Source organism: Aphelocoma coerulescens, chromosome 2 (assembly GCF_041296385.1).
Source record: "Aphelocoma coerulescens isolate FSJ_1873_10779 chromosome 2, UR_Acoe_1.0, whole genome shotgun sequence".
NCBI classification, from domain to species: Eukaryota; Metazoa; Chordata; class Aves; order Passeriformes; family Corvidae; genus Aphelocoma; species Aphelocoma coerulescens.
This window is the reverse complement of record NC_091015.1, coordinates 123,863,869-123,880,464: the sequence shown is the minus strand read 5'-3', so window position 1 is coordinate 123,880,464 and position 16,596 is coordinate 123,863,869. Positions and strand designations below refer to the sequence as shown.

The following is a 16,596-nucleotide window of genomic DNA, read 5'->3' as shown; positions in this document are numbered from 1 at the left end:
ATGTGATGGGACATACAGTTAGGCAGGTATGTATCTGTCTGCCTGTGCTCCTCTCCCAGTTCACAGCTAAAGTGTAATCCTGCCAAATTCAAGTGCTGCAGTGCCACTTGGATATACCCCTGCATGTGGCTCTTTCAGGGTGGTTTTTGAGACACTGGCAGGGAAATCAGTCTGTACAGTATTGTCTGTGACAGGCTGCAAAATGCAAGTTATTCCACTTCTGGGGTAAAGAGGAGAACTGAGGGTGTGCTTACCCCTACCAGTACTTCTGCCCTGTGTTAGGAGCATTCTCAGCAGCTGCTCTCAGGTAGTTTTCCTCTGCTGAGCAGGAGGACTTTTCCCTATTCGTACCATACTAGGAAAAGACTGACTGCAAAATCATCCTGGCGTTTTGGTCTCCTTCTCTTGTCCATGGAGAAGGAGTCTGTAGGAGCGTACAAGGCTGGGTGAGGTCATGAGAGGGTACTGTGCAGGGGATCTAGGATGTTGGTATTTTTGTGGGAAGCTGGAAGAAACTGGTTGTTGGGAAGGAGTGTTTGGTTGTATTTTATATACAGGTTTAATATAAGTAGTGTTTTTGGGATGGACGGTGCCTTCAGAGGGACAGTTCTTCTTGTGAGCTGTTGGGGAAGAGTGAGAGAAGGCATAATTCAGCAGCACTGGAAATGCAGGTAAATACAAGTCCCTTCGCTCCTTCGTGGATGACTAGACGTGCTTCAGCTTCATCATGCCTTCCCCAAAAAATCATTCTTTAGGGAGGTGAGGAGAGAGCTGTAATCTGGCCACCATTATGCAGTTCAGTTAGGGATAACTGAGTAAAGCACTGTCTTTCCATTGGAAAGGACTGACACTTTTAGAAAGTATTTTAATTCTGTAGTTGTCTTTTTGTGTCACAGTTTCCTCACGTCCTCTTTCCTCTTCCTTACCCCTGTAATGAGGAAGCGTGCTCTTTGTTAAAAGCGAGGATGTTGTTTTTACCCAGCTTCCAGATCATTATTAAGAGAGAGAGGGAGAGAGATTTGGCGGCGTATTGGTGGGGACGGGAACTGTGCCTGCTATATTTCACTGGGACTGGCGCGTGGAGTAGAAAAGCAGATGTGTGTGGACTGCCAGAGAAATCGCTGACTGATCCTTGCGCAGTCTGGGTTCGAGGAGCTGAGACAAGACGAGGCAAAGCAGGTATGACTGATACCCGTGCCAAAGCCTGAGCACCTGCCGTGCCCATTGCAGGCAGCGGGAGCTCCGCATCCGCCAGGATTGATGCACCGAGCATTCCCCGGGGTCTGTGTACTCCGTTTGATTTCTTCCCTTTCACGCCGAACACGGGGAACAAGCAGAAGTTAACTGCTTGGGAGGAAGCTGGCTATGCCTTTTTCTGTGCTGCGTTTCACCTCTTTTGTTTTTTGGTTGGCTTCAAAACCTGAAGCCAAAAGATGATTGAAACGCCTCACCCCGGGGAGGGGGGAGCCGAGCACGCCGCACCCCATCTAGCGGCTTAGCCTCACACTGCCGGCGGCAGGGAAATGCGGCAGCAGGAGGAGGAGGAGGAGGAAGAGGAGGAGGGCCCCTGCAACTCCGGCCATGGGCTTCGGAGACTTCGGACTCCGCGGCACCTCCGTGGGTGATTCAGAGATGCTGAAGCAGCAGGAAGGTGTTAGCTGTCTGTCAGACCTGGGGTGCATCACACACGAGGGACTCGCACCCAGCTTGGAAAGAGTGTTAGGCGCACGGCAGTACTAAGCCCTCTGGAGTTAAGAAATGTGAGAATTAAGCTGCCTCTGCAACCTTAATTCGGCCTCTGTTTGCATAAGCACTAAGATAAAATCTCCAGTGATATCACACACTATTCTTTGTCACACGTCAGTGCACAGAAGGGACTGCGCTGAATTTCTGCTCACAGCATTTCTCCTCTGTTGTTCAGCAGGTATATCCTGTCTGTCACGTGCTTCTGAAATCTTCAGAAGACAGTTTTTTCACAAGGTTTTCTTCACAGACTTCACAACAACAAAGGCCAACTGCTTCATGGCCATTCATTGTGGTATTTTTGTACCATCCTCTTTGTGAGGAGTACGGTCTATCATTGTTCCCATTTTGCAGATGAGGAACAGAGGTGCAATGTGGTTAAAGTCAAAGGTATCCTTTATTTTGGGGTGCCTATTTCAAGACCCCTCAGACCATGCTTTCCAGATGGCCTCTCCCACCTACTTCTGTTATAGCAGTGAGCACAGAGCGCTCCTGCATATCAGGCTCTGGAAATCAAGCACAGGTAAATTAGTGTTCTCAGAACAGGAGAAATGGGTAGCTGTAGAAAAAAAACAGCTTAAACCAAAATGAAAATATACTTTCTTCTTTTCAGGATCATTTTTCTGCCAGATTCTTGCTTTAAAAAGACTCACTGGGGGGTTCCGAGGAGAGGCTGTGCTAGCATGAGGATTGGCCTGGATTGCCTGGGCTGTAAGAGAAACAGGGCCGCAGCAACCCTGGGTTAAACCCATTTTAATGGCTTGGTATTATGTGCTGAGGTTGAAGTTTCACAACCATTACAAGCTGATCCAAACTGGTGCTGCTGCTAATACATCAGTCCTTCCCTTCTTCTCATGGCCTCGCACTCCTGCTCACTCCAATTTGTGAGGCCAGGCAGGGAAGCCTAGTGGGGAACAGATCAGGGTTAAATTCAGTGCACCTTAAAAAAATAATGTGGTTTCTTGATTGTTTATTTCTTGGTTTCATGTGTGCATTGGCCATCACAAAGAATGATGGATCCTGAGACAAGAAGGGGCTGAAGTGCTTTTTGCAGTGACGGTTTCCGCAGACCTCTGGTGTGCATGGGACTGGACCTTCAGCAAAAAGGTTCTCCTGGGAACCAGGAGGTGTTAACATGACTGGGTTCCACCCAGATGTGCTGACAGCAGAGGAATGTGAAGACTGCAAGTCTTAGAGTTCTGGATCAGTATGTGCTGCTGTGTTTGCAGATTTTGCTGTCTCTTCCTCCAGTTCCAATGCTTTTGCCAGGTCCCCTCTGACCTGTCCTGATCCATCCCTGCCATTTTCAGTTTCATTCCATTCTTCAATTCAGTCTCCACCCGAACCTGGTCCAAGCCATGTTTACTAGCACAGTGAGTCCCAGTTTCGTTCATGCAGACTCTGTGTCTCAATCCTTGCTTTCCTTCCCCTAAGTGAAGATTATACTTCCCTGAACAATGCTCTTTGCAAAAAAAAAGTCGTCAACAAAAGATGCAAGCCAGTTGAAGATACTTTGTTATGTATATTTTAAGTATTTGGGATTCACCACAACAGCTTTACTTTAGTCTACTTTCTATGTTGAGTCCTGCAGTGCCAGCATGGCCAGTGATTTGAATTAATATGACCTTTCATCCTGTTTGTCAGCAGTCCATGACCATGCACTAGTGTGTGATTTGTGAATTATTTGTGATTCCGTGTGAATGTGGTTCAGCCCATGAATTTTGACACCTCTTGATTTAAATAGCAGCTACTTGTGCTGTGATACTTAGCTTGGTATTCAGTTTTGAGAAATGCAGTTTTCCGTCTGTTTCCTGACTGCTTTCTAAATCCACAAAAGGTTTTTGAGAACACAGGACAAAATTTTTGGTATGAGTACTCATATGGAGTGAATTTTTTTGACTGTTATGAGTAGGCATCACAACACATTTTTCACAGCTGCTTTTTATGAAAATATTAAGCGGTACTGTTTTCATACAAAGCAGAAGAAAATTAGCATAAATTTAGTCCACATCTATTAATGGATTTTTTTTCAGCTATACATTCTCATTTTGTCTTCTATGTATAGATTTACAAAGTAAGTAATCTATGCCAATTTTACCTAAGTATGTGGTTTTGCTGTGTCAGTCAAATTTCCTGCCCTGAATTTGAAAATTGTCCATGGGTCTGCCATTCCCCTTCCTTAGGAGCTCATCTGTGGGGAGAGGTCTAGGAAGGAAGCATTTCTGCCTGGTTTTTGTTGGAGAAACCAGCCTTTGGTGTTACCTAATTTATGTGGATCGATTCCTGTGCTTCCTTCTGTATTTGTATTTGTATTTGTCTAGCTCCCACGTGGACATTTCTGCTTCTGCATGCTGTGATTGGGCATGCTGGAAGTTAAACATGTTGGCGTTCCAGGCTTTTCTTCAGATACCCATATGAGGTATATATCTTGTGGGAAAGGAAGATTTTTTTTTTCCAGATGGTAGGCATTGGACAGATCCTTCCACCATCTTCTGCTTTAGGTCTTTAGGTATGGGCTGGACTTCCTTGTAAACAAGATCTTTCATTTGCAAATACTGAAGTATTTAAAAGGAAAATTTGAAAAATGAGTAGCAGTTAATTTTAGCAGTGAATTCAGTTTATCTACTATGAATGAACTTAGGTGTGTTGAAACTGCCTTTTTAATAGGGTGAAATATGGGTACACCCCTCCTCTATGTAGAGTTTTCCAAATGGAAGATCACATTTTCTTCTTCTGGAATAATTTCCAGACTTAGTGGGAAAGAAAACAAAACCTTTTGGTAACTCAAAAATAGTATGTTAGGCAGGAATTGAGAGCAGAGTAGGAAGTAGTGAGACTGAGAGAGAAGACTGTGAAAGATTTGGGTTTTGGGGCGGTAGGGGCCAAGTAAGATATTGCTGCATGTGATGAATGCCTTTAAAGATATGGGTCCCCGAGGAGCATCAACAGGATCCAGCCAGGGAAACATAAGGAGGGGCTGTGATTGTCCTCAGCTTGGAAGGTTGCCTTCAGAGGAGACCAGGAGAATGTGTGCATCTCAAGGTCAGGTAGAAATTGAGCCATAAATGAATACAACTGGTCACAAGCAGTTGGGCATTAACACACCATTCCTGGTTACGGTTTTTTGCCCCGTGGCACTGTTGGAAAAGGGAATGCATGTCCTTGAGCTGACATCTTGGAGAATATGAAAGCCCCCTGTGGGACAAAACAATATTTCTTTCCAGAGCTCTCTAGCAACTCTGCAGTGGTTTTCTCCCATCAGGGACTACTCATCATTTCGTCCATGAGAAGCTTTTGTTGTGCAAAATGTCACATCATGAAACTGTTATGATGTGACAAGATGTCATTTCCCAGGAATACATGTTGGGCTCTACTTCAGTGATTGTAAACCCAGGCCTGAGTAGGTACACAAGATATTCTACTGGGGAGCAACCATCACTGAGGTAACATTGCATAACTCATGGTGGTGGACAAGTGTCTCTTGATAAATGGTCTGTGGAAATCCCTGGGGCATCTGGATGGTGAGGGGCAACCTTTAGCAGGTAGGTGGGTAAGCAGGGAGTAACAAAACAAGAAAAATTGACACTTTGAGTCTTTCTACAGGACCATGCATTACATCCTCTGCTCCAAGTAATGCCAAGGTGTTAGGTGTATTCACTTTCATGAGCTTCTCAGAGCTGCATGAGCAGCTCAGCTGCACAGAGTCATTCCCTTGGGGAAGGCAGCAGGGGAGCACAGCAGAGTGTGTATGGGTTTTCTATGCACTTCCTGGGGAAGATTGTGTCAGGGGTTTGGTACAGGAACATCAGTTTTTGAGGTGTGAGTGCAGTATTTTTCTACCTTATTTAAACATTGTTGATCCAAGTAGGCATCTATTACTCAAATGAAATCCAAATGGGTGCTTGTGGCTTTGAAAGTGTATGGATAAAATTTGTTCATGCAAACAGCCAAATGTATATGTTGCTGTAAACTCAGTAGAATGTTCTGCCATTGGGTGAATTTCACCCATGGAAACAGGTCTGTACTCAGAACTTGCATCCAGGTAACTTTAAAGCAATTTATCTCAGGAGGGAGCTGAGCATGCTAGCTATTCCTGATGTTATGTTTGTCTGGTTGGTGTCTCAGCATGAATTTAAGTGTCTTATTTTAGATGCTCACATATGAAAATTTTAGCCCACTAAAACAACTAAACCAAGAACCCCCCTGACCTCTGGAAAAACCTGGCTGGTGTTACTCCAGAGAATGTATAAAAGAATAACTCTTGACATTTGAATGAAAAAGATTTTTTTTTTCATTATTAAGAAACATCTTCACAGTGAGAAATACCCTAATTAGTACAAAATATCATTCACTGTGTTGTGAATGGGCTTTTGATCTGCTCAGATAACTCTTTGGTGCTCATGTTATCCTGTAGCCTCAGCTGAAGTATGAACAGTGTCCTAGATGAGCTCAGCAGCTCTGTGCCCATCCTACTTGAGATGGCTTGAATGAAGTTGCCACAAAACTGGCATGGGAGAGGTGGTGAAGTTTCCAGCTGAGCTGATGGTGTTCTCAGTGGTGCAGCTCCTCAAAGGTGACTTTGAGGTACAGTGCTTCATCATAAGACTTTCTGCTTGTGGTAACTGCTATTGGATTGTCCCAGGCATCCCCTAATGAATTGAGCTCAGACTCAAGGCTGGCACTGCTATGCTACTAGAAAAAACATTTCACATGTATTTGCTTGAATTTGAGGTGACAGAATGTAGTTTGGCCAGGAATGTTACCGGGTATTTGCCATCTATGTTGATTGTTCTCTTCTTTTAACTTTATTTTATTATCTTTGAGCATAAAATACCAGTGGTTGAATAACTGATGCCTTTATAGCCAGTGCAAAACTACCACCACGTTCACCAAGGATAGAATTTCATACTTGTCGTGGTCAGTCTTTCCCCACAGTTACTAAATAACAAACAATTGAAGAGAACAATTCACAGAGGAATCCCAGTGTTCATTTATATAACCTCCTTGGTCAGAAATAACAAGTAGCATTCTGTAATAAATGCATAGTCTTTCTGCAAATGATGTATGAAACACAGAAAGGTGAACAGTACCTGATACTTTGTTCTCAGGAAGTAGTTGGACCAGCTGTGGTCTGCCCAGCATGTTGCCGATAGGGTTGGGACTGAAGTGAATATTGTGTCTCTGCATGAATATTGCATCTGCCACGACCAAATCACAGTCTCCTTAAGTGAGTCTGTAGGTGCCTTCTGTACTGGAAGGAGACATCTCTCATTGCTCTGCCCTCTTCAGCTGCAGAAATAACCAGTTTTCAAGAAGCAGTATTTGAGTATTATGTAGTCAATAGGATAGACTGTTAATATTGTGGAAGGTCATAATTGACTCCATATGTCCTCTGATAATGACATCCTTGTTCTGGAAACACACTCTTCTCTTGAGTCATCTGCACAGGTCATTAGAGATGCTGAGCATGACTTCTTGGTGTGTACTGAGTCTTGAAGGGGCTATGCTCAAGATGTGCAGTAGTTGAGGAGGAGATTTCTTGGCTTTCCTTACAGTACCTCCTGTATCTCAAGCAGCTGAATGCTTCAGGGAAGTGAAAAATTTATGGGGTTGGGTTTTTTTTGTTGTTGGGGTTTGGTTTTGGGTTTTTTTGGTTGGTTTGAGGGTTTTTTTTGAGTAGAGGAATCAAGTACAATTTCTGAAAGGAGTTTTTAGCAGAGCAGGGGAATGGCTATAGGCTGTATCACAGACTTCAGATCTCCTGGGACCAGAGCTCATTCTCCTCCTGTCTTGAGAAGTGCTATTCCAGTTCTCCCTTCTTCCGTGGTAGTTAGTGTTGAAGGGACAATAGACGGGAAGGTGTAAGGAGGAGGAGGAACCGATGACCCTTTGATTAATGTATGGAGCACAACCAGATGCTGTTTCCTAAACATGCAGTTATTGGCAGAAACTAAGCAAAACTGGGTAAGACAAAGAGCACACATTGTTGCTTGTTAGGTGTGTGAGGTGTATGATGGAGGTGCCTTTGAAGCATCGTTGCATCTGGTTGACCTCACAGGCTTCATAGTTGAGAGTGTTTGATTTCATGAGCATTTGGCTATAACCTGTAGTCTCTGATTTTGGAAGTAGGTCCCAGAACACTGGTACTTTTTGTTAGCTGAACTTTGGCATATGTGAGGAATTTCTTCTTGGGATATCTATCCTGATATGCAGTGCTGCTGTGTCTTCCACCTGCATCTGTATCTGAAGAACAGCTGAGTGTCACCTCCTGCACAATGTCACTGATCTTTGTGTAGTGAAGTGTTTCTTAGCAAACACCACTGCAGCCTTCCAGATCATTCTCAAGTATAAATCTTCCGTTTGATTTTCACCTAGAATGCTTTGCATGTTACATATCTGTACCTGAGAAATTGCCTTCCACTTTACCAAGGGTCTCCTACCAATCACACATCAAATGCATGGGAAGGAGGCTGGTGGGAGTGCTGTCTTCAGCAGGGCTGTTTGGACCTGTTTGTGCTCTTGGTCTGGGAGGGCATGGGCATCCTGAGGTTTTGGAAATGTGTGTGAGGGGCAGGGACTTAGAAGAGGTGGTTTTTCCAACTACTCTATTTATATCTGTCTATCTCACATATTTCCCTGGCACCTATCACCTTGGTATCTAAACATGTTTCTCAGATGACCATGGCTTTTATCTTCACCTCTGTTTAATAGTGTTTTCACCTTCTTTTTAAATCAGTCTTTAATAAAGTTAAGAATTCTTGCACAGGGTTTTATAAACATGTGTTATTAAATTTTAAATCTGTTTTGAAAGTGCCTCTATCCTACTCCCTCCTAGTAAAGTGACCTTTTTAAATGGAGGGAAGTGGGTTTAGATGACAGTCATGATAAATGCGGTCATGTTCACTCAATAAAATAAGGCCCAGTGCATTTGAGGATAAATCAGTGAAATGTACAGCCCCACCTGTCTGTCTCCATCATTCATTTCCACTGTCACTTTCACAGTGGCTGATGGATCACAGTTGCTGTAAAATTAGACAGCCTTTAATCTCATTTCATCCTGATTAGCTTCTCCTTACCCTTTCCCTCTAACTCACTGACTGACACGCTAAAAACTCACGCCGGGCTGTGTTTGAGCGTGGCGTACAAACTTCTCTTCAAATACCCTTTTCATGGGGCAGGCAGGTGTTCCAATGAGTTGAAACTGAAAAATGAGAAGATGGGATTTTCACACTATTAAAGCACAACAGCAGACAAAGACTCGTGTAAAACTAACGAAAGCGGCAGCCTGGCCAGACCATGTGGTGGGGCAAATTCTTCCTGTTACACCCTGGAAAGCCCAGTGAGTTTGACAAGATTGCTCCTACTAGAATTTAGCATGCTCATTGCCATGTAATTTTGACTGTTGTCTATGAAGAGTTAGGTCCTATCTGGGTGTATGTTCACAAGAATCACAGCTTACTGTGCAAGTCTTCTGTGCTCTCAAGTGACATTTTATAGTGGAAAAATTCACTCACGTAGTTTTGATTTCTGTGTGTAACCCATGATTGTGAGGGGTCAAGGAGAAAGACTGTGAGGTGGTTGATTTCTCAGTTAGAGTCCCTTCCCTCTTAGATGTCCACAGTGTTGCTCCATCCTCCCTGTTTTGTCCAGCTCCCTTCAGCCCCATGGGCAGATTCATGAGACTAAGAACAGAGTTTTCCCCAAAGCTCTGAGAGAAACAAAGGTCACAGTAAAGGTCTGCAGTGTTTTATTGCAGTCACCTTTCTTTCTGAAGGCCAAATACCACCCTCCTTTCTAAGGCAAGCTTCTTTTTAGCTTTCCTGTGAGTTATGGATGGTAGTTTGGGTCATTTGGGCCCAATCCTGTATCAGTAGGAATGTTGCCACCAATTTCAGTAGGAGCCAGGATTAAGCCATTAGTTTTCAAGGTTTAATTATCATAATAATTATGGGAGTCTTACTGCATACCTTATATGCATGGGAACAGCAGAAAAACTTAAAGCAGAATTTCTTCCTCTACTGACCCTGTTAGTGTCAATGTGGTGGATAAATAGACACAAATCTTTGCAAAAGTGAAAACACAATGTGAAAAATATGCATGTATGCTGCCTGCAGACAGTTTTTTTCTGTAAATGCTAGAGCTCTCCAGACTGACCAGCAGAAGAGGTTGAGGGTGCAACCACCAGCTTGGACTTAATTGGAAACCATAATACAGCATTCTGTTAGTTAAAAATTGAAGCCCTTCCAGACTGATCCTGGGGAGTCTTGTCTTAAGAGGAAGGGTCCCAAAAAGCATCTAGGGAAGGCAGCAAATTTCTCATGGGAGACCAAATTCCTTATTTACTACAAGAATCCACAAAATCAAGAAAAGTTCTGTAGTTTTGAGAGAGATGATTTTAAAATAGGGAAGTGTCTAAGACTAAAAGTGAGATAATGATGATATGGTGTCTCAAAAGATAGCAAAAACCAACTTCATTCTTTCATCCTACTGTAGGAATCTCTAGGTAATATCTTTTGCAATGTCTAGTATAGGATTAGTTCCCAGTTAATATAAAGTGAACCAATAACAAATAACTTTAATGAACTTTCACTGTACCTGGCTGCCTAATTTAAGAATTGCTTCACTTATGTGACTTGTAAGAGCACAGACTATGAAAAAGATATTCAACCTTTACTAGAAACTAAAAACATGCCTTATTTATTCATCATTGCCTAGGCAAAAACTTCAGTAAGAGGCTTAAATGAGCCCACTTGATCTTTAAGAAAATATGTCCTAAATAGCAAAGCTGTGCGTATTTCTTATTATTATTATTTGCATATGCTATACTGCACAACTGCATTCCGAGAAAAATAAAAGATAATAAAACAAATGAAATGAGAGATATATCACCCAAAATAATCCAAGTGTGAGATAGGCTGGCTCTTTTTTTTTTTTTTTTTGGCATTGGCAAAAGAGCACAAAGTAAGAGCTGGCCCTGAGTCATATTGATTTCCCACTGCACTGGTTTCCTAAGTGCTCTGTTGATCCGTGTCAAGCAATAAGTTCCCTGCCTGTACATGCACATCACCTCCCCATTTGTCCTCACCTAGATTTAAGGTGCCCATATGATGAGCTGAACAAGGACATAATTTTTCCTACTGGTGTCACTGGGCCAAAACTACTCTATGTGGTATGGTAACTAATGCTGTGTAAGTTTACATTTTCCATATTATATCATTATAGTGGGTATGGCACACTGCAATAATATGTGTGTGTTATGTACATGTAATCCTTACTTTTGCATTTTAGCATTTGCAGTGGAAAACGTAAATTTTTAGAAATAGATGTTTGCATCTGTAGCTGGTCTGTAGTAATCACAATACCTCCCCCCCAAAAAAGGGATACTGCAAACCTAATGCCACAGTTTTGATCTTTGTTAACAAAGGGCTTCCTGATTAGATGAATAGAAGATGTGTGATTGTGCTGCTAATGACATTGTACAGGAAATTAAGCGTATACATTTGGAAAAGGCATTAAATCAGCAGGACCTTAATTTAAAAACTTAAAACTGTATGGAAATGCAGCTTGTTCATTGCTGTGTAATAGAAAGCTTCTGAACATACTGACTCTTCTTGTGGAAACATTACCAGCAGAACAAAGCTGGGCTGAGGTTTTTTAATGTTTTCTAGCATGCTAGGATTCCTAGCATCTGCTTATTTTCAGGAAAATATCATGCAACTTCACCCCTTTTTACAAGTTCTTTTTAGAGCTGCCTGTATGGCACTTGGGCAGGTGAGGGGGCACTGAGGGACCAGAATTCCTGATTTTTTTCCTTAATTATTTGCAAAACTGAATTGCGTAAGTTTACTATAAAAGTAGCTTTGTCTGCTGCTAAGTCAGTGGATGTACATGCTTGGGGTGACTCATTCTCATGGTAAAGAGGAAGTATTTGATAAAATCAGGATCCTGAGCTGACAAAGAATTCTTATTTTGCTTGCAGTTATGCCATACAACAGTGCCCATCACTGTGTCGTGGAAGTGGAAAACTTCTTGTTCGTGCTGGGAGGAGAAGACCAGTGGAACCCTAATGGTATGTACAGAACACTCAAAGGCAGAGGGAGCATCTGCCTTCCCGTGCCTTCCTGTCTGTCAGGTCAGCTGATGTAGTGATTAGCAAGGGATTTTGAGGACCCTCAGCCTAATTGTTGAACCTGAGTAAAGGCTACTCTTCGGTATTGATGTAATAAATATCTGGTACTTGAGCATTAGCATCTCTGTCATTCATCAGCTCCCACATCCCTTGAGAAATGCCACAGGCAGCAGAACAGACTCTTTCAAGTGCATGCACCAGGCAGCAGCTGTTAAGAATTTTAACCTTCATTTCCAGTCTCCTTCCAGTCATAATATAATAATGCAATTGCAGTAGATGAATGCTTCTTTTCTATTGTCAAACAAGATACTCGCAGCTCAAGTTGTTAATGTGTTAATTATCTAGACTTTGAGATTCTCAAACTGATCCTTTTTTCAGTCTTGTGCAAGAGCTTCTCATATAGATTATCTGCTGCTACCTTCTTTGATTTGATTACTTCATAAATTTACCGCAAAGAGAAATTAAACAATTTAACAGGCTTCTGAGCAAAGCAAAAGGAGAATACCATGCCTTGCAAAATTCACAGAATTGTCAAGACATTGTTAAAAAGCTTGCACATGAAGAAAGAGTTGTAGTTGTAGCAGTCTGTGTAACAGAGATAATTATGACTGAGAAACCATAAAACAGCTTGCAGGTACACATTTTTACTTTAAAACACCAGAGGATCCAGCTGAAATTACGTATACTGCATATATTTTATTGTGAATGCCCCATTTCAGCATCTGCACTAAACCAAATTATAGAAAATTGTTACATCTGTTCACTCCCTAAAAACTGAGACAAACAATCCAGGCCACCCTATAAGCATGTTTCTGGTGTAGTTAAGAATATCACTATATGTCTTAGGAGAAGGGCCCTTTAGTTCTATTGTTGAATGCCCTTTATTTGAAACAGGAGACAGTGCAGTATCACTAATGACAATTTCTTTTAGGATCGTTGGCCACATCCATCCAGTGAGGGCCCCTGTTGTATTTGGTGGTAGGCATATGGGTAGGCAGACCTTGTTCCAGACAGTTTATAATTAAATGGCCATGTCACATGAAGGGTAAAAGAAAAGAAGTATAATTACCCACATTTTAAAGATGTGGAAACTGACTTGAAAGGTGATGGAGAGATGGTAGAAGGGGTACATATCCTGCATTTGACACAGGAATCAAACACAATTGTTTGTGAGATGAATAGCACCTAAATTCTGAGATTGCTTAGATCTGGATCAACTCCTGAACTGAAGATGTTGCTGAAGACATCTACCAACTTCCCTGTCCTGTGAATACCAGTGCTGGGATTTTTTCTGTAGAGAAGATAGAAATAAAAGAGATACGAGCATTGCTATACTAATCTCTTTATCAAATGGATCTTACTGAAAGTGGACCTGAAATCATAAACTAACTACCCTGTGCGACTGCTGGGCATATTCTTTCTTGAAACCAGTTTGCTCTAAATGTGCAGCTACATGGGGGCAGTTCACACATACCCACTTGAATTTATGTGCAGGCCCTCACCTTCTATCCTTAGAGCACAGGAGGGACTTCAGATGGACCTACCTGGAACCATCTTGCCAAGGCTTCACAAAGCTTCTACTTCAAATGAGAATGTTCCAGGTGTTTTTTCCAGTGTTAAGAATTATCTTGGAGATGGTGGCAATGGAAAGGCATTGCTTTAGCCATCAGACCATCTGGCTCTTGAGAAACTGCGTGGACCCTAAGGAGTGCTCATGCCTCCTTCGTGCTCCGCTGACTTCCTGACAGCCCAGAAAGTACGGGAGACATTTTTTCTCACTTTTACACATCCTCCCATGGCTATCCAGTCACAAGGGTTCTTGCATGAGTAGACACTGAGGAAAGCAGGGTGCACAACACAGGCATGGATTTAAGACCAACTTCATAACCTTCAGAGCCCATCACCCTTTGGCACGGCTGCAGAGCAGAGAACAGCATCTGCCTCCTTTTGTCCCATCATCCTGATTTGTTAATTCTGATTTTTGTTCACTTGTCCCAGGTTCTCTATTCTGACAGGTGCATCTTAACATGTGCAATCTCCTGACAGGTGAGCGAAGGAGTAGATAAGAGTTCTCTTTCAAACTGAAGTCCAGATTTGCAGTCAAAGCAGTACACCAGGCAGATTAAGTAGGTCATCAGTTCCTTTTCCTGCAATCACAGGAGTCATATAGTCCCATTTTGTAAATTTTCTAAGCTACATTTGAAAAGCAGTTGGATTTTTGGCCCCCACTACTCCTGTTAGAAAGCTATTACAGAATCCAATTGCTCTAAATGACTAGGAGCCTTATTCTGGTAGCCAGTAAAATTTATTCTTTGACTGTCTAAATCACCTTGTTCTCATGCCAAGGCTGGCCTTCAGTTTAATAGTTTTTCCCCTCCTGGAGATTTGTTCCTCTGAAGTATTACAGACAGCACTCCTATCCCCTTTCAGCCTTTGTATTTCTAGGTGCAACAGGTCAAGTTCTTTGTCTCCTGCCATAAGGTAAACTTTTTGTTCTTCCTGTTGCCATAGTAGCTCTTCTCTGTGCCTGTTCTAGTTTGATTTCGTCTCCCTTCCTGTGGAAGACCCAGATTTGGATCCTGCATTCCCACTCTAGGGTTGCTAAACCCTTCTTCTACCCTGCACTTCACAATCTTCTACATACATGGTGTTTGTAGTGAGCATGTGTATGACGTTGTGCTAGACAGCCAAGGTCCCCAAATTATAGGTTTGTATGACAACAGTGAAGAAGCTGCTGTATAACTAATGAGCACTGAAGTCCCAGTAGCTCTGAAAGATGTAGTGAATACAGCAGCATTAAAACCTAGAAAAAAATGAAAAATAAATAGAAGTTTAAACTTAGGATCAATATTTATATTATTTTGACTTTCTGCTTTTTGAAATACAAGTAGATTAGTAAATGTCTTAGATAGTGAAACCTAGAGCCTGTTGCTGTTACTGTTTTGCTGCTCTCTGAATTTATAGCTCTCGATGCCTCTTTTTCTAAATTGTCTGTGTAGACTAAAGAAATCCAGATAGGAACGAAGAGCAAAAAAGCCTCACTTCACTAAGCTCAGTGGCAGGATGGCCAGTTGCCCTTACAGTATGGGGATCTCACCCTTTGTCTGGAGATGGTGCTCAGATGGTCATGTCTTTGAGTGGTGCTCAGCATGGTCCTTGTTAGGCACCATGCTGGATTAGAAAGGAAATGCTGCAGTACTCATCAGTCTTCTGCTTTACCCTCCTCATATAGAACGTGCTTATAACATAGCAAGGAAATCAGTTTACTTCCAGGGCGGTCAGCATGGTTTCTTTCTCTGTTTTCTTGTAGAACACGATCTTAAATTATTATAAATACAAATTCTAGCTGTGTTGTTATTCTTCTCTCCAGTCTTGATGGTCTATTTACACATGCTGAAGTAAGTGTGGAATGAAGCAGGCAAAGCAAGCCAATCCTGCAGAGGCTTGTCTGATGCAAAAATATTCACCTTGTAGAATGCCCAGTGACCATTTATAGAACTGTGACATACGCAGTTAGGTTATTCTGCTGGCCTGTGAAGCCTCTAATTCAATTTTTTAGTCACACATACATAAACAAAGGTTTCTGTTTTCAAAATGCTCATCTATTGAAGTCTCAGGTGTTACAGGAAATTGCCATGCACTCTCTTGCTTCAGTTTTCTTGCTTTGATGTCAATCTGCATGTAAAATAAGGTGAAATCTTAATATTGTGAAGACATGAACACAGTTCTTGGGCTTGACAGCAGGGAGAAGCTAGTTAGCTGGTGTATGTTGCTCATGCTTCATATTTTAGCTAACACACTTGGAATAAAACTCTTAAGAGTGTATTCCCCCTTCGATGCACATCTGTAATTCCTTCTAACTTACACTGAAAGTACATGGTAGAATAAACCATCTAGTGCAAACACTGCATACCCCATGCTGATGGCTTATGCAGCTCCTGGTTATTTGCACAAAGGGTTTTTGCCATGTTCCACACAGAGATGATGTGAGGAGAAAGAAAAGCATGTGTTCTCCCTTTAATTTTTTTACCTGACACAAAATATTCAAGGCACAAAAATACCATGGGGATGCCCTCTTTTGGGCAGTAATTTTATTTAGTTCTGTGATTTATTGTGGCTGTGAAAATACCACAGCATGTATAAGTAAATTTAAATACACATTTTCAAGATCTTATTACAAAGACCAAGAATAATCGCTATCTGCTTTTACTGCTAGTGACTGCTAATTCAAACCTTGCAGTGCCCCATTTGTTGAATTATTACTGTATACATAGTGTAATCATACATTGTTGTAAAAAGGGGGAACCCTTCATAAAAGGTGTCAACTTGTGAACTATATGTAATATATATTACAATCATGATGTTAAATACATGAAACAAACAGCTGAGTGTCAAAATAATCTATCTTTACAGGGAAGCACAGTACAAACTTTGTTAGCCGATACGATCCCAGGTTTAACAGCTGGATACAACTTCCACCCATGCAAGAGAGGTAAAAACCTGCTATGTTTTTCAATTTCTGTTTTCTCATCCTAGGAGCAGCTGAGGTTTGGCTTGGTTCTGGGAGTAAGGAGGCCTGTAGAAGCACCTAAAATACAGATAAAACTGCAGCACGCAGTTGTGTCCCATTTGTCTCCTAATTTTTAAAACTTTCCAAATTCAGAACTCCAGATGCCAAGTCCTGCAGTGCTAATTCATGCAAAATAGCCATGGACTTCATGCAA

The 16,596-nt window shown here is 41.9% G+C and overlaps 1 protein-coding gene across 1 annotated transcript in view; it reads left to right on the top strand.

Annotated features, from left to right (window-relative positions):
- KLHL14 (kelch like family member 14) overlaps positions 1 to 16,596 on the top strand; it is a 59,837-nt gene that overhangs the window by 30,835 nt on the left and 12,406 nt on the right. Inside the window, exons 4-5 of the mRNA XM_069004676.1 lie at positions 11,723 to 11,812; positions 16,286 to 16,364. Coding sequence (XP_068860777.1) covers positions 11,723 to 11,812; positions 16,286 to 16,364 — 169 coding nt within the window. The remainder of the gene's footprint in view (positions 1 to 11,722; positions 11,813 to 16,285; positions 16,365 to 16,596) is intronic.